This window comes from Pseudopodoces humilis, chromosome 4 (genome assembly GCF_049639895.1).
Source record: "Pseudopodoces humilis isolate 2021_Gansu_Grassland_sample_001 chromosome 4, ASM4963989v1, whole genome shotgun sequence".
Classification (NCBI taxonomy): Eukaryota; Metazoa; Chordata; class Aves; order Passeriformes; family Paridae; genus Pseudopodoces; species Pseudopodoces humilis.
Genome location: NC_142203.1, coordinates 50,262,230 through 50,285,496, shown reverse-complemented (window position 1 = coordinate 50,285,496; position 23,267 = coordinate 50,262,230). Strand labels below are relative to the sequence as shown.

Here is a 23,267-nt window from a genome sequence, read left to right as displayed (position 1 = left end):
ATGTGTACAAAGAATGGTAGAAGTAAATTGGTAGCAGAATCAAATACCTATAAAGCAAAAATATCCATCTATGTTGCATGAGGTCTTTTCATGGGTATAGTACGATATTTTCTGCTTCCCTCCAAAAAACATAGAAAAACATGTTCAAAATCTATCTTTTTTTAATATTACTTATCATATTCTGTATTCTTATGAAATAGATATGGATTTCAGAGTACATTCTACTCTACAAAATGATCCCTAATATTAAAGTGAGGAATTATACAGCGGATTTCTATCTGTCTTTTTCTATACCTGGGTAAATATCACAAGCAGGCTCTGGGGAGTGTCCCACGGTATTATCTACAGCACCATGTGGTGACAGGGCTGGCTGGAGGGGCTGGATTGCAAGGCAGTCATTCAGGATGTCCTGGCCAATCTCTGAGCTTGATCGCAACTGAAAAACAAGGGATAAAAAGGGAGAAATTATAACAAAACATGGACATGGACAAAAGAAAGGAAATAATCACAAAAATCTTTAAGACAGTGAAAAGTTATAATAAAGAAGTGTTGAGGTTAGAGAAAGAGATGAAACACCATCAGAAATCTTCTCTTTTAAATCCTCATTAATACCATCCTTTCATTCTAGCAGGCACTTTTTGAATCTGAGGAAGAAAACACTTCCAGATACTTGACAAGACTGTTCTTACGACAAGGACTACTTGTACAGGTAGGATCTTGGACAGAAGGACTTCAGTGTGCTCTTTTGTCACACACTGCAAAAGAGAGGAGTTGCCTAATAAAGGGGTGTTGGAGATTTATCAAATGCCTGACATTGCTTATATCAGCAGAGGAGTTCTATAATAAATACAAGTATTTTCATGCTGGTTCAGTGCTCTGAACTGCCTCACCTCAGGACCAGAAGAGCAAAGGTGCTCATGACACTGGAAATGAGGGACTGGGAACAAACAGCAGGAGAGGTAATATACAGGCAAGTCAGGATGGAAATAGGACCGCTTCATATGGACTAAAGTTTTCTTGAGACCCCATTCCTAAACAGACTAGGACTAGGGTTAGCTAGCTGCATGCATGGCCATTTCCATGGTACCTGATCCACCCAACAGCAACTCTGTTAATCTGGCTGACCACCAGAAAATTCACTCTACAAACAATTAATACACAAATTCATAACCAGAGCTTTCCTTTGGATGAAACTGGATGGAGAGTCTCAAGGTGAGGCTGCAATAAAATACAGTAAAAAACTACAATTTTAAAAAAATCACAGTACCAAAATAAGGAAAAGGGAGAAGATCTGCTGCAGCACCCTAACAGGGTTGGTAGAGCTGTAATGCCAAACTGCAGCCTGAGGTTTAGGGCAGGTTATGGATGTTGCTGCAGGCTGCTGGGACTGATGCCTGTCCTGATCTGCCGCCTGATGTTGATGTTACATTTAACAAAAATTTGTCTGTTCCTTAAAGTCATTTTAGCTGGTGTATTCATTTAAAAGCCTGGAAAATGAAGGTGTGTGCTTATAAACATGTGGCTACTGCAGTGGCTGAGATGCCCATAAATATCCTGTCATGTCATCCAGATTTGTGCAGCATGATGGAAAGAACCCTGAGCTGGTGCTCTTGGATGTGCTGCACTTTCCCAAGAAGTAAATCTCACAGAGGCCACTGAGGCTTCTCTCTTGTTTGGTGCCAAGGGGGGTGAGCAGGTAACAGTTAACTAGAACATAGCCTAGCACCCCTAAAAAACTTGTAAGGGGAGAAAGACGAACAAGACAAATTTCTGCACATACTGTACTTAGGAATTAATCACAGAACAGTTTTAATTTGAAGGAACTAAGTTGCAACACCCCTGCCACAGGCAGAGACGTTCTGCTAGATCAGGCTGATCAGAGCCCCATCCAACCTTGCCTCAAACACCTCAGGGATGGGGCAAATGGAGAACAAAAGAGCAAGAGGAAACAATTCTGAACACAAGCATAAGAAGACCCATTGCCACAAGATGATCCCTTGTGCCACAAGTTGGTGATAAACATTCAAATTGCTGTAAAGCCATGGCAACTGGGTGGAGAGTTGGTGTTACACATCATAAGCACCTGACCCTGTATCTGGAGACACTACATAGCCTGTGATACCTATGCACACACTCTGCACAATGGAGACTCCTTCTCTTAAAAACTTTGCCAGTCACTATTAAGCCCAAAGGTACACTACCTCTGCAAGGTACATTTGTTATTCTAACATTGAAGGAAGGGGGAGAGTGAATGGGGAAGAGGGAGAAGGGAAGAAATACCCTGACAAATTATTTTATTTATTGTCCATTTTTATAATCTGTTATAAGTACAAACATTTCTTTGACTTCGGCACATGTCATTGTCTGCTATAATCCAGTAATTGTGCTAGGTTTGCTGCTATCACTAGTAATATAGCTTTTGCTATATATGCAACTCAGTGAAATTAAATGTCAGTGAAATTAAATGTCAAATACATCCTCATTCAAATCCTTACAGTTACATTATTAATAAGCCTTATGTGAATTTAAATTTCTATGGAATCTAAAGTGAATATAATATGAAAAATCTGACTTCTATAAAAGAATCAGGATTCTATCATACAGAATACACAATCACAGAAGTTGCCTGTGTAAAATTGTCAGAATATTTTTTTAAGAAAAGATCAATTTTCTATATCAGATAGCATTCAAGGATAAAACAGTAAGAAAAACAAGAAAAGGAGAGCTAAGTATTTACACATTAGTTACAAGAATTCAGTAATTCCTGTAAAATAAAATAGGCTACCATCTATTTCACAGATTTTTCTAATTTGCTCTGTTCAGGAATCTTGCATTCACAAATAATTCGATATTTAGAACTAATCTATCTCGACAACCTGTGTTGGCATAAATCTTCCGGTTTTTCAAAACTTATTAAAATGAAGAAAACCTAGGATCATCAATAGAAAACCAAAAATAGAGAAAGAAACATAGCTGTGATCTGGTTTCTGAGGATAGTTCTTATTTTATGCATTGGCTATTGTCAATAAGTATTTACAATCACAAGGGCTATAAACTTACACATGCATACATACGTGTAAAAATATGTATCAAAACATGTAATATATGTATATAATGTGTCCTTTTAGAATTACCATGTATGTATTTAATGAACAAATGATGAAAAATACCCTGAGCAAGAGGTGGATATTCCACTGTCTTGTGCAAGAGCAGATGCACACTGCTAATTCAAATTGCCACTAAAATACTACCACAGGCCTTCCAAACAAACTCTCCCCAGTTAACAGATGCTGGGAATAAATTTGCTGTCCCCTGCTGCAAGGCATGCCTGTAATTTGTTCTTTAAGAGTAATTTCTGTGGTACTGGAAAGAGGAGAGCAAGGGCTAGAGCGGCCTTCCCCACTCTACTCCTCGACCAGAAATGGGAAAAGTTCCTTCAGCAGAACCAGCCATTAAATGACAACTGTTTCCCAACCAGAAAACTCCATTTCCCACCATTACTGTTTTCTCTTAACAGAGGCAGTAACAATGCTTTCTTTGATTACTGCTCTTCCTTCGTCCACCGTTTAAAGCTCATCCTCCTTCCAATGTTTTTCCAGATCTTTTCTCTGAAAGGAGACGAACCGTGGCATTTTTGGAACAAAATAGAGGGAAAAGCACAGATTCTGGTTAAAATATAGTTGACCAAGGCATTTCTTTTTCCTGTAAAGACACTGAGGGTAAAAATCCAGTCTATCTCAGTCAAATATTTTTACATATTTCACAGAAAACTTGTAATTAAAATTTTTAACTGAAAGCAACCCCTTGCACTTTGACAAATGCAGGGAAATCAGTGCTGTGGTTCTTCTTTAGTATGTCAAGAAACACAGAACAGACAATGAAATGAAAAATGATCTTAAAACCAAGCAAAACCCATGAACCATCCACTGTAACTGTACAATTTTATCTTCAGTTTAAAAACTATAAAGGAGAAATAATAATTGACCAGCTATAACTGCTGCCATCCATTTCTTGCTCTAACAACACTATCATTTCTTTTCCAGCCTGGACTGTAGACTTACCATCCAAGTGCAAAAGGAAGCTCACACTCATTTGACTTCCATTTGGATCATATCCCAGCACAGATCTCCCAGCACTGTGACTGAAATAAGTCACTTGCCCATGATCATCTTGCTTCTCTCATGATCACTCAGATGAGCACCAGTACAATCACGCTGAGACTAAAAACTTGGCAATCTGTTTTTAAGAACTATATGGTTATAAAGTTACCTCACTGAGTGGTGAAATCAATAACTGACAAGTCTGCTATACTGAGCACAGCCATTTTCTGTGTGCTGTAATGTAACCTAAATTTATGGCTGACCAAAGCGCAAGTTAACAATCAATTTCTCTGCTCACTTAAAACTCCCCTGTATTTGATAGTTGTTCCAAATAATAGTTTTTTGAATTTAATAGCTCAATTTTATGGTAAGACTTGTGAAGTATTGTATTTGGAAATACAGAAGCACTTCCATTATCACAATGTCGCAATTTTTTATAATAAACAACAGTCATGGTTTACAACTGTTTTACTTCTGTGACAATCAGCTAATGTTTATCGCCTTTCAGAACAATGGATGGAAATTCTACTCCTGTACATTTTGCATATGAATAAATAATTACCCAAATTAAATGAAACAAGCAGAAATAATTAGGAGTAAGATTCTTATTCCTTAGTTTTCAATTTCATTATATTTGAGTTCAAAAGCAGAGGCGTGCTGTTGATTTGATGCATGATGTAATCCCAGAGAAAACGTCTCCTAACAAGAAAAGATTTTTTTTTTCATTTTTCTCTCACCAATGTGTGTTTTATCTGAGATCTGCATGCTTTTGTACCACCTGACTAGTTTCTTCAGCATTGGTCCTGTACAAGAGAAGTCAGACACCATCAAGGAAAACATATGATAAGTGTGTTTATGAATACACTTTATAAGAAAAGAAGCCATGTAGCTTGAGAAATCCTAAACCACACAAAATAGTAACTTCAAAACCTGCCTGTACATATTCAGAATAATTTGATTAATTCTTCAGCAAAGTTTAGACTCCAGTCATTCACACATGCCAGTTATCTCATCAAATTGTAAAATTTTAAATCTTGCTTACATTAATGTGTGCTTAATATACATGCATGTTGTGCACCTAGTAAAGTATTTACATATGTGAGACATTAGTTACAGTCTATTTATTCTTATGCAGGTTAGATATGATATTTTTATGCATGTCTAAAACCAGCAAAAAAAACAAACCCTAAATACTGGTATGTTTAATTGACAGAAATTTTTTTACACTAACTGTAGTAGTTCTATAGATGTGTTTTGTTTTGAGTGTAAAGACAAGGAAGAATTTCTGCTATAGTCTGTGTACTGAGTTTACTAATGTCAATTACAGAGTAAGTCAGTAGATTTTACTCATTTTCATTGTCTGTAATTTAAGCTGGCATTGTGGCAGCAATGCACAACCTGTCTACACAGAGTCACACATTGTACTACCTTTTCTGAAGGAGTACAAGGAATGTAGTATTTACTTGAACAGTCAGAGTAAAATTATGTCCTGTCAGTATCATGACATTGAGAGCACACAGATATCACCAACAGAAAATTTTAAGTTCATTCTGAAGCAATGCTCTAAGACAGTATTTATTCATATTGTGTTTTTTCGTGCTAGATGTAGATCATCCTTCTACTCACCAAGATCAGCTTCACGGTCCAGCACTTTCTTGCACAGTACTAAACCTTTCTGACAACAGACAAGTGACACAGAATCAATAAAAATTGTCCTAATTCTTGCCTCTGGAGGCTACAGACATCTTGGGGCAAAAAAGCAATGCAGATAGAAGGGATTTCTCTGTAGCCTTTGTTTTCAGTGAGCCATCTGTGCAGGACTTCTAGAGAAAAATGTTCTGCTAATTGTCCACCACATCTTTCAGATATGCCTCTGTGTGTGTGTGTGCACCCTACCTTTCCCTGCTTTTAGGTCCTGTTTCAATTAAATACTTGGCCAGAAAAACAATAAAATTCAAGTCAAACTAGCCTACCTGCACATGTTCCATGCAAAAAATAGTTACTTTTGCTACTTTCAAAGTTTTACTGCAGTGAACAAAGTTTTACTATATTGATCTGTTATATATAAAATATTTTTTAATATATTAAATACAAAAATGTTTTCCATCTTCGTGTTCTGGCATAGATCAAGAAAACAAACCAAAAATGTGTTTCAGTGTCTTGCATTAAAAATCAAGGGACTTGGAACCTACACAATTAGGTAACTGGCAAATTTCAAGTCAAGAAGAAATTCTGATTTTAAAGCAATACTACAAGAGGAAAATACTGTTGCATTACGACTGATAACACTAAAATTAACTCTGGTTTTATTATATATAGAAAAGAGAGTTCTCTCTTGATTGGTATTATTCTAATTGATTGTTAATATTCTAATTAGAATATTATTCTAATATTTTGGATTATAGCATCAGTAAAATAATACAGACCATCGAGAAGAACACTTTAAGGGGAAAAATTGCAGCTGGAACAGATCTGACAGGAAACTTTGAAATAAAAAAAATTCTGAGAACCTTAAAGAAGGGAAGTACAGTTGAGTGAGTGCATTTTGAATTGAGTGATTTAATTTTTTCTAAAATAAATAAAAGAGCCAGAGTTCTGCTGAAAATTGATTATTACTTTGTTCTACACAACTAGATGGTGCTCATATAGATGTTTGAACACACATATACATACACACACACATGTATATTACCTCTCTTCCCGTCCCACATCAGGTTGTAGCAAATCTCAAACATATAAATTCTACCTATGACCCTTTCTATTTCATCCTCTTCTTCAAGCAGTAACAAGAGGCTTGTAGCTGGTTTTTGTGTGAACATCAGTTTAATAGCTGACCTGCTCAATTCGAAAAGCAGGAAAAAAAACCTACTTTTTCATGCCAGACTAATTTGGGGATATAGATATTATATGATATTGCTAAGCACCAGTAAATATAGCCTGACAAAGAAAACACTTCAGAATTACACTGCGGAATTATTTGCTTTCCCTTTCTGAAAATACATCTGTTTGGCAAATTTTCACTTAATGAGAGGAAAAATGTGTAAAATAAACACATACTTATCCACCAGGTGCTTCATTTAGTACAAACATATTTTTCTCCCGATCACAAATTACCAAAAATTGCCATGGTAATCTGTAGATAATATCAACAATTGTTAGTATACAGAAAGAGGTTTTCAGATTGAATTTTTTTTTTTTTCCTTTATCTGCAGCATCCTTTATATAAAACTGGCCTTCACTTTAAATATTTGATTCTGTACTTATCTCTACTGGAACCTAAATTCATGTACCAGATCATACATGAAAATACTCTCTTCAAAATAGTATTTTGAATAGAGTCTAGGACTAGAAAAACTCTACTACTCTACTCTACTATCAGGAGGTCAAAATCATTACCTTCAGGCATACAACTTTAACTTTTTCAAAGATTCCTCAGGACATCCCTGTACATTTTCACTGTGAGATACCTGTTTAGAGTGTTACATGGCATGGTATCGACATCATCCAGATAGGAACTTTTTAACACAGTTTTGAGTACTAGACAGCAAGCATTCTTTAGTGCAGTGTGCTGATCATTCGGGGGATCCATCTTCCAGCTCCGTGTCCTGAGCATCACATAAACAGAGTGTTTATCCTACACACTAATCACACATTCTTCAGCTATCCCCACTTACTAGATGTATATCTATTACTTTATTTTACACAGTCACACTCCTTATCAGAAGTCCTTATAGGTTCTTTGGCATCTTCTTTTGGTTTTCAATGTCCCATGCCCTTTTTATGTGGTTTGACCCCCACTTTTGAGTAAGTGCAATATCATTGTTTTGCATAACTTCTGCTTCGTCAGCAGAGCTGAGCTGGCATCCTGCTTGCATTTTGTGTGGCTTCTGTTTGCCTATATTACATCCTTCATCTACTTCTCCAAGGCTGTGCTGCTCTCTGTGCTGCTCTATTCTCCTTATCAGAGTAAAATGATGTTCTGTTCTACTGCCTCTATCAGGTGAGACAATGATGTGAGGTACTGGCTAGGCTGGCACTGCTAACTTTCCGAGTTTCTACTGCCTCTGATTTACTGTGGGGCATTTCTCTGTCAGGTTGTGGCTTTTGTTGTTAAAGCTGTAATTCATCTTACAGAGCAGTCTCACAAACAGCTGTGCCAGAGTAAGGGCAGAGCTCTGCATCACAGGGAGGAAACAAATGTGCAGATGAAGGCCCTCCTCAAACAGGCACTGCAAGTGAGGCTAATACATGACTGCTTCAGGAGCAGTACTGAGGACTCCCAAAATCAGTAGCTGCCAATGCAGCTGCCCACACCCATATCATTGTGAAATTGCAGAGGAGATCTCAGACTGGAACAGGAACACTCATTGAGGACAGTACTAAAGGCTTGAAGGGGTATCTGTGCTGGTGTCAGGATGCTGAACGGCAACCTCCTACGCATCCTATGCACAAATTAAATCTTGCTTGCTTAGACCCTAGAGCTGCTTAAGAAGCATGATGAACAGGACAGTGCATTTAAAATCCATACTGAAGTGTGATAGGCTAATGAGAATCATAGAATTATAGAATCATTTAGGTTGAAAAACACCAGTATGATCACCAAGCCCAAGTGTACACCCAGAACTGCCAAGTCCACCCATGGACTCTCTCTACCAGGCCACCATAAGAAAGATTCCTGCCCTATCAAGACCATGTTCATGCATATGCTGTGGCAAGGAAGTGAAGACGAAAGGAGATTGCTTCATATAAAAAATGGACCTGAAGAACATGAAATACTATGAGCATGAACTGACAGCTGTTTACAGAATTTTGAGACAATCTGGATTTTTTTTTCTGCAGTGGGTGTAAATGTAATGAGCGTGACAGCATTTATTTTTATTTTCTTTCTTATGCACTTTTCAATATGTCACTGCTAAAGCTCACAGGAATATAAGCTCAGGACAGAAAGCAAGTACAGGAAGGAATCAGGATATGGAATAGCAAATGTAAACCAATGAGTAAAACAAAACAACACTCTCCTGGTTATACAACTGCCACAGCTGTCAGAACACCATGAAAACCATTGGGGGATTTCAACTCTCACTTCTCCCTGGTGAACAAAGTTCTAAGTGTAGTGCTGGCAAAGCATATCCCCCACAATGGATCTTCCTTGGATGCCTTGCGCATCCCCCACAGCACACACCACTGCTGCAGCAGCAGGGCGCTCAGCCACAGCCAGTGCTACACTGCTTTCAGACCCTGTTTTCCCGTGTCTCACTGACCACACTCAAAAGAACTGGTCATTCCTAGCCTCAAAAGTTTTCCAACAAATTATATGATTAAATTCCTTAAACACTGCTGCCCATTCGTAATCCCTTTTTGCAAACATGCCTTTCACGAAAAATTGCTGAATGTCATGGTGTCTGATTTATACTTCATTCTGAAGACAGGAAGTAAAGGGATTAAAGTTGGGGATTAAAACACTTACTCCTTACTGCATTTTTTTCTGCAGAATAGTTTCTTAGTTGCCATGAGCACTGCTCACTGATCCCATGGCCCTGAATGCACTTCTTTTTGCATTGGTGACATCTTTTAAGTGGCCTTCATAGAGAACAAATGAGAGAAAATATCCTTATTTTCAATTGCTCTCAAAGCAAGAAACTAGATTGGCTTCTCTTTCAACCCATTCTCTCCCCTTTGCAGTTGAAACAGTGAAATCTGAACTAAGAGCCTGAATAAGGTCTGAAGGACGCAGAAGCTGTTTATCTCATATGGTATAGTATGTTTGCGCCCTATGAGGAAGGTGCTCACAAACAGAGCAGTTCCTCCAGATTAATACAGTCACATAATGGAGACTGTCACTGGTAATTAGCTTAGTGCCTGAATGACCTTCTGAAACACCAATGGTGTAATGCTCTGACCCTCCTTGGCTCCCTCCTTCCTCATCAATTAAACATTCTGAGTCGGAAAAAAATGTTTAAAAAATATTTTCTGTCATGTAAGGAACACAATAACCACTGTGCTTCTTGAATTGCAAAAAAATCTTGGTTCAAATACTGAGAAATAAAAGAAAGAAAAAACTGAAAACCCATCATGAAATTAACAAACAAAGGATACTATCTAAAAAAAAAAAAAAATCCCCAGACACTGTTTTCTTTACACTATTCACAAAATCTAAAGGCTGGTATAAAATCTTGGTTTTTCTAGAATCTTTAAACAAACTGGTAGCTTCATCAGTTGTGTGGTAAAATCAATATGTAGTCATAATAAAAAGCCTGTTTCTACTGTACTGTAAAACAATTAAAAAATGAGCCATCAAGAAGTATGCAGCTCTGTAAGAGGTCTGTATTATTTTGCTGAGGGAATAATAAATTTGCTGACATAACTCACATAACAGGAAGCCAGACAATCTCTCAAAACTTAATAGAAATTTTCATGTTAACTTTTTGAAAACACCTGTATGTCTTGGTTCCAGAGAAATATTGTTCAGTAGAAGAACACCATGTCTTTAAGCAATTGCGTTTTCTCCCATTTCTTGTTTTCATTGCAAGGTGGACATCATACCACAGGTTGGGATAAGAAGTGTTTTAGAGCAGCCCTGTGCAAAAGGGCTTGGGAATGATGGTTGACAAAAAACTCAACATGACCTGGCAATGCATGGTCACAGCCCAGACAGCCAAACGTGTCCTGGGCTGCATCCAGAGCAGCGTGGGCAGCAGGGCCAGGGAGGGGATTCTGCCCCTCTGCTCTGCTCTGCTGAGACCCCACTGCAGTGCTGCATCAGCTCTGGGGTCCCAAAACAGGAAGGATGTGAAGCTATTGGATTAAGTCCAGAGGAGGCCACAAACTGCATCAGGGGACAAGCACTCCTCCCTTACAAAGACAGGCTGAGGAATCTGGGGCTGTTCAGCCTGGAGAAGACCTCAAAGGAGCTTTCCAGTATCTGAAGGGGGCCTTCAGGGAAGCTGGAGAGGGACCCTTATTCAGGAACTGTATTGATATGAAAGGGTGACTGACTTAAAACTGAAAGATAGTAGGTTTAAACTAAATGTCATGAAGAAATTCTTTTCTGTGAGGGATGAGACACTGGAACAGGTTGCCCAGAGACGCTATAGATGTCTCATCCCTGGGGGTGTTCAAGGCCAGGCTGGATGGGGCTTTGAGCAACCTGGTCTAGAGGGAGGTGTCCCTGCCCATGGAAAGGGCACTGAAATTAGATCTTCTTTAAGGCCCCTTCCAAGCCAAACTATTGTATATTCTATATACATTGTACATTACAGGGCTCTAAGAAAGAAAAGGTGTACTTTTAGGAAAGGAATATAAAACAACTAGGCTTCAGAATAATTCAGTTATTAAGATCTGCCTCTAAAGGTGAGGATTTTATATTCCCTTTTTGCTAATACAGAGGTTCCACAGTGGGAGAAGAGGAATACCTATAGGACCTTTATAAGCAACCTTCTGTAAAGCCCCCTCAGTTCAGACTGAAACCCTTATCAAGCTCAGCAGAGGCCACTCAGCAAAGGAATGCCAGTAACTGCTTTGGCCAGGCGGTTTATATCCTTACCCCATTGTTTCCAATGTGCTCCACACCTAGTGTATGCTCTATTAGCCTCTACTACAGTGTGAAGTAGAAGTGGATATGGCTGAGGCATCCAACTGCCTGTTTCATGTCTGCAGTGTGGTCTATCACCATATTTCTTACTGTAATCAGAAATAGTACTCTGAAAACTTCCTACTACTGCTAGCTGATCAATCTTGGAAGAGCAATAAATGCAATGGGGAAGAAATCAAGCATAAATAGCACTGGGATTAGAGAAATCCCAATTGCCTTCTGTGCTTTATTCCTGCACAGCAAAATAACACCTGAAAATACTTCCTTCCAGTCAGATATCACAGGAACAAATTATGGAAGTATCCATCGTGACTGGGATAATGTTTTGCTAGCTTCCCAAAAGTGACTGTTCAGCCATCATTTTACAACTGACCAATCTGTGTGAAAAAGAAAGATTATCAAGCAGAAGTAAATCAGTCTAGAAGCCCTGTACATAACCCCTTATCTCCTTTGATCTCACCACTCCCATCATTCCTTAGTGATTTATGGTACTATATGGTTTATATGGTACTTAGCATGTACCATATAAACTACAATTTTTAAAAATCTCCATCATGGTCTAGATAATTTTCAGAAATATCCTTTGGACTGCCTTTCCTGAAGCTATGGCTCCATGATATTTGGTTTTTGGGAGAGAGAGTACAAAAATTTTTGTCCTGGAAAAATCCATCAAAATAAACATAATTCCTGTGTTAGGCTAAGACTAAATAGTGACCTAGAAGTATCAGTGATTCATCTGCTGAGATGTTAACCTACCTGGTCAGTTCAATCCTTGTATGGGTTCCTCCAGACCCATTTGAATGACCTTAAATGGTACAGGTTTACAGAGGTAAGGTAAGCATTCAATACCTCAAAGCTTGTCTAAATAATATATCCCAACTGACCCATAAATAATTTAAATAAAAAGACCAAAGACATGATCTGGTCACTATTAGAACTGCCAAGTAATCAAAGGCTGGTCAGCTGAATGAGAAAATTATTTGGTATATGTAAATCATCCTTCAATTCAAAGTCGAGACTAAGAATTTTGCATTCCCTTTAGCTGGTCTTGTTTATGTCAACTGTTCAAATTATATCTTTCTTTTCTTCCCAAAGATGGACCTAAGTAGTTGTATCTTTAATTGTTTCACTTTCTTTTAATTAAATAGAAACAATCTTTTAAATCATTGTCGATTTTGCTTTTTTTGGCAGGACACATAAGCCTAAAGTGCTATTATATATGACAACAGTTTTTCACTGGTGTGGATAAAATTAAAACTATCTGAAAGTATAGCCACTGCATTGTTCAGATGATAAGGTCAATGTTACTGATCTTGTATTGGCCAAACAGCTGCACAAAATCAGAACAATCTTTTGTCCTTTTTAAATTATCTCTTATTGTTTGAAGACGCACTTTTTAAAAAGAGAAAACCTTTAAGAAAGGAAATAGACATTGCAGATGTTCATGACAAGACGTACAAAACCAGTGGAGAGTCCATTCCATTTCATTCCATTCACAGTGGGAATTGCACTGCAGTATTTGAAAGTGAATTAAATATTTTCTTTAGATTTACCAGAACAGATTTCTTCAGCACAACTGCTACAGAAATAGCAAATTACTTTTCATTATATACTTCAATGGAAAAGACAATGATCTCATACTTGTACAAGGCTGAATGCTCTCTTACACAAAGAGCATACTGGCAGTATTGACTTTATACAGGCTTCAAACCACGGGGTCACTCTTACAAAGAAGGCTGAGGGAGCTGGGCCTGTTCACCTTGAGATGACTGAGAGGGGACCTCATCAATGCCTGCAAGTCTCTGAAGGGAGGGTGTCAGAGGCTTTTCCAGCAGTGCCAGACCATAGGGCAAGAGGCAACAGGCAGAAACTGATGCACAGGAAATGCCACCGGAACATGAGGAAGAACTGCATCACTGTGAGTGTGACTGAGCACTGGAACAGATTGCCCAGAGAGGCTGTGGAGTCTCCCTCACTGGGGATATTCAAGAGCAGTATGGCCAAATCCTGTGCCATGTGGTCTGGGAAGACCCTGCTTGGGCAGGGGGGTTGGACCAGGTGACCTGCTGCTCCCTTCCAACCTGACCCATCCTGTGGTTATCTGTTTTTATAGCACAGGATCTGCATTTTGTTAATGATGTGATATGGGCATGATAATGAGTAGAATGATATGAATGGTATGAGTAGAACAGAACAATATTTTACTTTTTATTTATTTATTCTTACGAAGGGCAGTAGAGCAGAACAGCACAGCCTTGGAGAAATAGATAAAGGATGTAAATTAGGCAAACAGAAAACATAAAACACAAGCAGGATGCCAACTCAGCTCTGCTAGGCTGACAAAGCAGAAATGCAAAAAAATATACTGTGCTCACTCAAAAGCAGGGCTTGAGGAACAGGCACCTGAAAAGGACATGAGACATTGAAGACAGACCCCAAGGAACCTATAAGGACTTTTGATAAGGGGTGAGACTATGTAAAACAAAGTAAAACATATACATCCAGTAAGGGGAGATAGCTAATGAATATGTGACCATTTTTGTATGATAAACGCTCTGTATACCCAACACTCAGGAATTTGATTGGAGACAGGACCCTCCAGTGCACACTGCAGTAAAGAATGCCTGCTCTCGAATACTCAAAGCCATGTTAGAAAGTTTCTATCCAGCTGACATTGTGATTAGGTATCACAATGTTCCATAATTTAATTTTCATTATCTTCAATAAAAAGACTTGCCAAAACCAAAAGAGCTACGTATTCTTGATTTTGAATACAGTACCATCAGTTCACAAATGAAAGACATTTGTGCTTTACTGAAATCAAAAAAGTATAGCCAACTGAAAATACGCTTACTTGTCTAGCCAATTTACAAAAAAAAAATCTTGTAAATTGTCCTTTCAAAGCTGAAATGAGAACAAGATTAAAAATAGAACACATTTCAAAACTAATTGTAGTTGAGAGGCATGTTGTACATTAACATTCCTCTCAGCATTACTTTAATCTCTCATTTTGGGAACTGTCTAGTTTTCTTTCACTGACTTCTTGGCTTAGAAGAAACCTCATTTATCTTCCCAATGGAAAGATGAAATCCTGGAAGAGTCAGCAATTTTTCCTTTCAAAAACATGATAGTAAACACTACTTTTTACCCCACCAAAGTATTTTAAAATTATAGACTGACTATTACAGTGCATAGAGGATATACCTAAAATGTTTTACTAAACATTTTCAGCATCTATTCCCAGATATTTGCATGGTGTTTGTGTACATGTTTGCCCTCATTTTTGTAAAAGAATTTTTGTGAAGAATTTTTCAAATTACACAAAGGTGAGTAAAGTAGGCATGGCTATCTTTATTCTCTCATGGCTCTGCCTTCCTTTGGAGAGTAAATGAAATGTTTGTACTATCCATTAAATTACTTTTATTAAATACATTTATGCTGGGATCTTCTTGGTTTATAGGATTTCATGTCATTATGTGGCAAGATTCCCAGTTAAATGTATTTAGTGGATAACTAGGGGTTGGGAAGTGAAGGGGAACAGTAGCTGCATTACAGATTTGCATGAAAGGAATTTTGCCTTATATGGTAAGTCATAGACACACATCAACAGAAGTGGCTTAAAATAACTGAGAGGTGAAAATTTACCTATATCCCATTGCATAATCCCAGCTCAGAGAGCCCAGGAAAGAGTCAAATCTTTGAAGAAACATCTACAGAATCAGGGGTGAAGACTCAATGTATACATCAGCACAGCACATAAGATTCCACCCTTATAAATATACTTCATCTTGCTATTTAAGTCTCTGCAACATCAAAGACACATTTGCAGGTACAGTCTTGGAGAGCCAGCAACTTAAGATGCCACAATAATGTCACTTGGTATGCAGGGGGAGGTTAAAGGGAGGATTAAAACCAGTCAGGCACAATATATTAAAGGAATCCATGACTAACGGGGTGTGACAGCAAACGGTTTCATTCTTTTCAACAGAAAAGATCCCTAGGGCTTGAACTATTAGTCCACTGTGCCTTTATCACCTTGGAATTTTTATGGTTATTTTTGATGAAGTCACATTTTTGTAATTACCTTTTTGGCATTAAGCCAATTTTCACTTTTTAATTAATTCCATAAATAACTTTAATTCTTCATTAGAAGGTTTGTTGTTCTTATTTTTTATTACTGTCAGGAAATATTTCAAATACCAAAGCATAATGCTAGTTAGTAATTATAACTCCACAAAGGTCCAGTAACTATCTATGTTGTACCTTGTAAACATTGTGCCAGTGATTAATAGGAGCTATGATGAAAAATGCTCAAAAAACAATTCCCTTAGGTCACAACTCAGCTCTTTAGAGATGCACTTATACATATAAACAGTTGATGACTCATGGGCTTGACATCCACAGGGAATCAGCATTGTGAAATATCTTGGTGTTATTGGAAGTATCTGGAATATGCAAATACAATTTAGAGCTTAATCCCACATGCTGCCCTCAAAATCCAACCTTCCATCTGAGACTGGCCAGTATTTTGTAATACTGTGTACTTACCAAGTGGCATAATTTGAAACCAAGCATTTCTGTTTGCAAAAATTATTTTTATTTCCCTTGTTGTATTTGTTTCGTAATTAACCATCACATCAGCAAACATACAGCATAAAGGCTGTATCAGGCAGCCTCATTAAGTCAAAGATTAAATTATCTATATATGAACCACATCTATCTATAATTTGCTCTTTTTTCTAATTCAAAGTCTGAAATCAACCCAAGTACTTGAAGATGCATTGAAACATCTAATATTATTACACTGATTACTTCACATAAACTTTACACCAATCAAGACAGCAGAAAAATTACCTTTTTCCTGACTTGTTGATCTTTGGAAGAATGGGCTTTCACATGTTTTCTCAGGGAACTTGGATCTGTGTATCGCTTAGTACATCCTGGAATCTCACATGCATAAGGTTTCTAAATCAGAAAGAAAAAGGATAAAGCTGCTGTTGTATCACAGATTATTTTAACTCAAGAGAACCCTTTCTGAGCCTTGGGATCCTGCAAACCACATTACTACAGAACAAAAATATTGTACATGATTACAAGCAGAATGCTTGGCAATTTTTTTAGAAAAGGAAAGGATGAAGTAAAGCTTTAAAGGAAGACAAACAGAAGGAAAGCTTTCATTACAGCACGTTTCATTATTACCTTTTTTTTTTCTTAGCATTACAATGAGTATTGCTAGATATACTTACAATTCTTCCACCCTCAGAGCAATCTTTGACTTAATCAGAAATTACAGTCTTTAGTGAATCAGGTAAAGAAACTGCAGTAAAGGCCCAGAAAGACTGTTTAGGATTATAGAAGGATCTGCTTCAGGAAAAGAGAACAAGAAAAAGTGTTAGTTTACTATATTACAAAGAAGGCAAGAAAAAACAAGCACTGAATACTGAAGTATCAAAAATATTACATACCAAAAAAATAAAATGTGTTTTAATGTGAAGTACTGACCAACTCCTTCAGCTCACATTTTCTAATAACACTTCATTATTATTATTAATAATTACTTAATTTTAGAAAAAAACCTGTAAAATATCCTGTAATATCTTTATAGTTTTCTTAAAAGAATGCCCAATAAATCTAACTCACATAATCTTCTCATCTTGATTGTTCTAATCTGTCTGTTTTCCCTGAAGACTTGTAGGTTCACAATACTAAATATTAAATGAACATTAGGTCCAACTCTTTCCTGAAAGTAGCTATTCAGCAATTTATCCACTTATCTTTCACAAATAATTTCTGAAAACACTTTGTACAAATTATTAACGTGCCGGCCTTAGTATCAATTATATCAACTATATAACTATACTATATACATTGTATTCAACTATTTTTTAGCAGCCATTTAATTCAAATGGCACTGTTTTAATTGCATTTCTGGACTTCTGCCGTTTGGGAACTCTCTCTGAGCAAACAAAACCTTTTTTTCTGAAACAGAGGTTTTTAAACAAACCTCAGCTGTGCCTCAAATTTACAAGGGACAATCTGTTGGCACAAAACTTTTTAGATTTGCAAAATTATTCTGGCTCTCTTGACTTTCTGGTACATGCCCCAGCCTGAACTTTTCATCAAAGAAAAGCACTTTATATAGCAGACAGTTTCAGTTTCCCTGAAGGTCAGCTAAGTGGGAGAAAGCTACTGCCTCTACCTGCAGCAAAGACCATGGAACTGTGGTCTTTTTATCAACCAGCCAGCCATCTTCTTGCATGCTTAGATTACTGGGTTACTTTTGAAGCAGCTTCAGCAGCCTCATCAGTCCACCCTCCTGTCTCTAAGGGTATGGGCTACCTGCTGTCACCAGGCTGGAGGAAAGGAGCAGATGGTCTAATTTACAGGGGTCTGCAGTGGGGCTTCTGTGTCCTTACAGTGTCCAAGTGTGTCCTCTGGTGTTTGGCACGGTCGCTGGAGTTGCTGAATGCTTTCTGGCAGCCAGGGTGCTGGCAAAGGTACGGCTTCTCACCCGTGTGGCTCCTTAAGTGAATCTTGAGATTTTCTAGTCTGGAAAAGGCTTTCTTGCAACCCTCAAACTAGAAAAGAGAAAGAAATTATTCAATGGAAAGCACACACAGTAAACTGCAACAGCAAACACGGAACAGAAGGGTAAAAGGGCATGCAGAGACCTCCAGCCTGCTATGGCTGGGTTGCTCCACAGGGCCTCGCTTCTCAGTGTGGGTGTTGCTGCAGGCTTCAAACCATTTAGACTGTAAAAATGTACCTATCCTCTCTCCATATGGCTGAATTAGGAGAGTGTGTCCTACATTTTGCAGATGGCACACTGAGGCCCAAAGGGACCAACCAGCTGGGAGTGCAGCACCTGCCTGGGAAACACAGCACCAGCTGATTCTCCTCCCTGTCACACACAGAGAGCAAAACAGTCTCTGTGAGGTTCCCAAGACCTCTGCTAGCTATCTGTCTCAGCTCCAGGCTTCCTTGGATATTAGCAACTGAGCCACACAGAGGCATCCCTCAGTACCAACCCAACCTATAGAGCAACAGCAAAGACATGCAGGGAAATTTCAGTCTGAAATGCAAAAATTGAAATTATTTCTGAAATACTTATTTACATTTCTGCCATGAGTAAATGTATGAAGTACTAAAAATACTGTAAACCTATCAAAATAGGATGTAATTCCTATAGGGAACGAAAAATCATGCATCATGAACCATCAACATATTGCATCTATACCTAATCAAGCATCTGTGGAGAAATCTATGTTTATATAAACAGAAAACAAGTTTTTCATCTATCATGTTCTCGTAGCATACTGTAGCCTAGGGGAAACTAGAAGATCCATTCTATGTGACACCAACATTTTTACATATACTTGATTTCAATTAGGCCCAAATGTTTATGAATATCAGAAGTATAGGCTTTCTAAAGTTATATCTGTCAGGATCAGTTAATCTCATTAGTTTCAGTTGCTGCATATTCCACATATGCATATTCTGATGCATAATGAATTGCTAGTTCGTGGTTCTTGCATGCTTGCAAAAATAATAATTCTGTAGTAGAGATGTCAAACATTTCTAAAGCTAACACAAAAATTTCCATCATTTCACTACCTATTAATTTTATTAATTTGAAAAGAAACAGGCCATTTTTCACTGGTGTCAGAACGACACAACTAAATTTTATAATATATTATGCATTGCATGTAAGTTTACAAGAGCACAAGTAGGAAAAATGACATAATCTGGTAATAATTAGCATGCCTTTCTTAAAAATCTGTAACATCCTCAAAAAAAGATAAAAAAATTATATAAAATTTGTATCACTTAATTTTAAGTATCTCTTTTGGATTACTGCAAAAATGCATTAGAAGTTCAAAGAATAAAGTATAAATCCCATTACCTATAAACCAGCAATATTAAAATTGAGCTTAAGAAATTAAAGCTTGATATAGAGGATGAACCACCCCTGTTATTCATTTCATGGGTTTGACTTTCATGGGTTTTGGATAAAGGGATGGAATATAAATAAAAAGCTTCATGGCTTGACACATTTTCTGAAGTGCATTCCTACACATGCACCTCAGAACTGCTAGAACAGTTTGCTCAGTGCTCCATCCAGACCTGGCTTGAACACTTCCAGGGATGAGACAACTTCTCTGGGCAACCTGTGCCAGTGTCTCACCACCCTGACAATAATGAATTTATTCCTAACATCTAATATAAATGTACTCTTTCAGTTTTAAGGCTTCAAAATAATGACTTTCAAAAAGCAAAATAATTCAAGAGCACCTCTGTTAAAATTAGAAAGAAATCTACTGATTAGCCTCTCTTGAACAGACAAGTTATTATTTTGTAGTAACATCATGAAAGAACACACTCTAATACATTCTAATGACTGTAACTATGCTGTACATAAGAATAATTTTAGTATCTCAAGAAACCATTAATTTTTATAGGGTAAAACTCAGACCAATGAACAAGTTGTAGAAGCATGGCTCTTGTGTTTATTTTGCAGGTTATCAAACTGAATTTTCAAGTATGCAAATGAACTTAAACATGCAAATGACTGTTTATATGGCTGTAAAATTACCATTAATTTTAAATGGGCAAAAAAAAATGTTTAAGTAAGCAGAACTGGGGAGCCTTAACACAGCAGAACTGGGAAGTCTTAACGTATGAATTTAAGAATTATTATTTCTGAAGACTTCTGCATTGCAGAATATAAACTGGAAGATAAGATAGTTCTCTCCATAGCCTTGAATTACTGTCTGGCATATTCACAAGGCAATATAGCTTTATATTGCTGGAAAGGTCATTCTAGCAAAACAGTCTACAAGCCTGTATTATTAAAAAGACCATCTTTACTCAACAGTTAATGAATGTTTCTTCTATAAATCAAATTTCTTAAAGCCTTGGAAATCTTTGATACTTAAGATAAAAGGAATGAAAAGATACTCCTTTCAACAACACAGAACACACTCTCTATCCTGATAAACAGATTTCAGTGGAAGTATTGCAGTAAGACAGGATCACTTATGGGGGAAAAAATTCAGGTAGTTCATAGATGTTTCTGAAATGGAACTCATAGTTTTCTAAGATATTAACTGTTGCAGTCACCTAAGTATATGGCATACCTTTAGCATTCTGAATCTGTTTTAATAGTCCTAAACATATCCTGATTAAACCAGATTTTTTGCAAATGTGAAATTAATTGTGCAATGTTTTCCTAAACCGCAATACAGAAATCAGTTACTCAGCTTTTATTTTTACTGCTGCATGCAAATTGAAACCATTAAGTAGCTCACACAGAAAATCTCCTCTCTGTACTTCCCAAAGTTCTTTTAAAAATACATTCATGTTTACTTTCTCCTTTTATAAAGACAATTATGAAAAGCAAGAAACAATATATTTACAGGGAAAGGTAAAAAACTGAAAAAAAAGCAGTCTTATGAATTTAAAACATTTGTATTCTCATGAGTGCACTGTTCATCCTTGTTAACACAGAGATGATGCTCAGCATACCAGGCAACTCTCCTGTAAAATGACAATATAATTTCATAGGTTATATAAAATATCTGTGCAACATGCAAAGCCCTGCTGGGTGCACTATGCATGTCTGAGCCCTGACTGGAATTCTCTGTGAAATATATTCAGACTCTTGAACTACAGAAGAGCATGGTAAAACCTGTGTGACTACTTCAATGTCAGTAGCAGGTAAGTCAGTGGTCATATGACTATGAAATTAGTCAGTTTTCTCTACAAAAGAAACTGTTCTTACCATCTCAGTTGATCACTAGTATAGCAAATATTGAAGAACATGTTCTGTTCTTCAGACCTCTGTCTGAGCTCTGATCCATTCACTGAAAAGTATGTAGTCTTTATATAAAAGTCAAACACAGTCAGCCTAGCTTCTTCTTAATTCAGTATCTAATATTATCTGGTATTAAATATATTCAAGTTTTTCTGTCTGAATTGATTTTGCTTCAGCATGAGTGTATTTTCTTTTGTAATTTTTCTGCTGTATTAACATTACAAGCAATGCAAAAAGTAACTTTTAATTCTAGGTATTTTCTGTTATCAAGTCATTTAACCTTCTCCCAAAAAATTTATACATATCAAAAGTATTTGCTTTCTCAGACCTACTTCAAAATTGATTCCAACCCCCCCCCCAAAACTGAAATTAAGTTCATTACTTTTAGAAATACTGATACCTGAACAGTATTTGATTTTACAGAAATGTTCAATCCAGTATACAAGACAATGTTACTGTCCTCAAGTTTGGGGTTTTTCATCTGAACCAGTTATACAGTGATCCACAAATATTTTTACGCATTACCGTATGCGGCAAAGAATTATCTTTTATTTTTTGAAGTATGAAGGATAAGCATTTCCCTTCTCCATTGTCATGTGTGAGGAAACACTTATGGGATATTAAAATTAATACATTTTATTTCAAGTTACTCATCTGGTCTGTCTCTAAGCTTACTGGGAGAGGGGTGGTTTTCCTTTTTAAATTTGACTTTGCTAAACATTAGCCTGCCTACAACCATTAAATTTCAGCAGCTGGTTTTCTGTGTACAAGAACTAGCTATTGTCCACACAATATCTCAGTAACAAACCTAGATACTTCAGGGACAGAATGCATTCATTCTTCAGTAAAGCTGAATACATGTCTCAGGCAAGAAGCAAAAGAGACTGAGAGCCCCTCAAAAGGCTCTGATACAGGGCAGCACATGAGCTACATTCAAATGACCTCAGAAAGTTAGATAAGGCATGTGCTTGATGGAAAGGTGAAGAACCCTTCAAATCTCTGTCAATCTGACTTGGGGGAAATCAACTCAACCCTAAGTACACACAGAGGGTATATTAACCAAGTGGTCCAAATGCATGGCCAGAGTTTCAAAATACCAGCTCGCTTAGCTTAGTATCCTTTTCAGTCATGGGGAACCTCATGATGCAAAATAAGAAGTAAAACGTGCACCCAGAAACTAAGATACATATCAGAGGGGAGAAATTCCTTGCTGATTTTAAAAGGACAACAAGATAAGAAACTTTACCCTAGCAAAAGTAACTTTCCATGGAAAACCTAAAGAAAATAATCAACATTTCCACCTTCCATGCCACTTCTTCATTAAGCACTTAATTAAATTGGAGTGGTCCAAGGATTCATGACATCATAACTGTGGGATTGGACTTTCCCCATTGCATCCACACAGGTAAGAAAACCAGCAGTTTCACAGATAGTTCAAATCAGACCTAGCTCTTTTTTTTTTTTTTTTTTTGCCAGGCAATGCATGGCAAACCCACATTAATCTATGACTGATTGCACATGACCACATAGACGCATACTCTAAAAACTTCTCACACTATATTATTGGGTCCCCTTCTGACTACTTCTGCATTCATCTGGGATGAAAAATACATGATCATTATTTCAGTGGGAGAATATCAATGTTAGGTATTCAAGTAACATAATCAAACTCCCTTTTTCACCTATTCCGGGATCATCCTTGCCTTCTTTAAGGCTTTTATTTCTTCACAGCATTCTACAGAGGGTTTTGGTTATAGCTGGT

At 37.2% G+C, this 23,267-nt stretch overlaps 1 protein-coding gene across 2 annotated transcripts in view; it reads right to left on the bottom strand.

Annotated features, from left to right (window-relative positions):
* GLIS3 (GLIS family zinc finger 3) overlaps window positions 1-23,267 on the bottom strand; it is a 117,105-nt gene that overhangs the window by 23,859 nt on the left and 69,979 nt on the right. For both annotated transcript variants that reach the window (XM_014252240.2, XM_088054597.1), the window contains exons 3-5: window positions 18,108-18,269; window positions 16,546-16,656; window positions 295-436 (exon numbers count right to left, since the gene is read on the bottom strand). In XM_014252240.2, coding sequence (XP_014107715.2) covers window positions 295-436; window positions 16,546-16,656; window positions 18,108-18,269 — 415 coding nt within the window. The remainder of the gene's footprint in view (window positions 1-294; window positions 437-16,545; window positions 16,657-18,107; window positions 18,270-23,267) is intronic.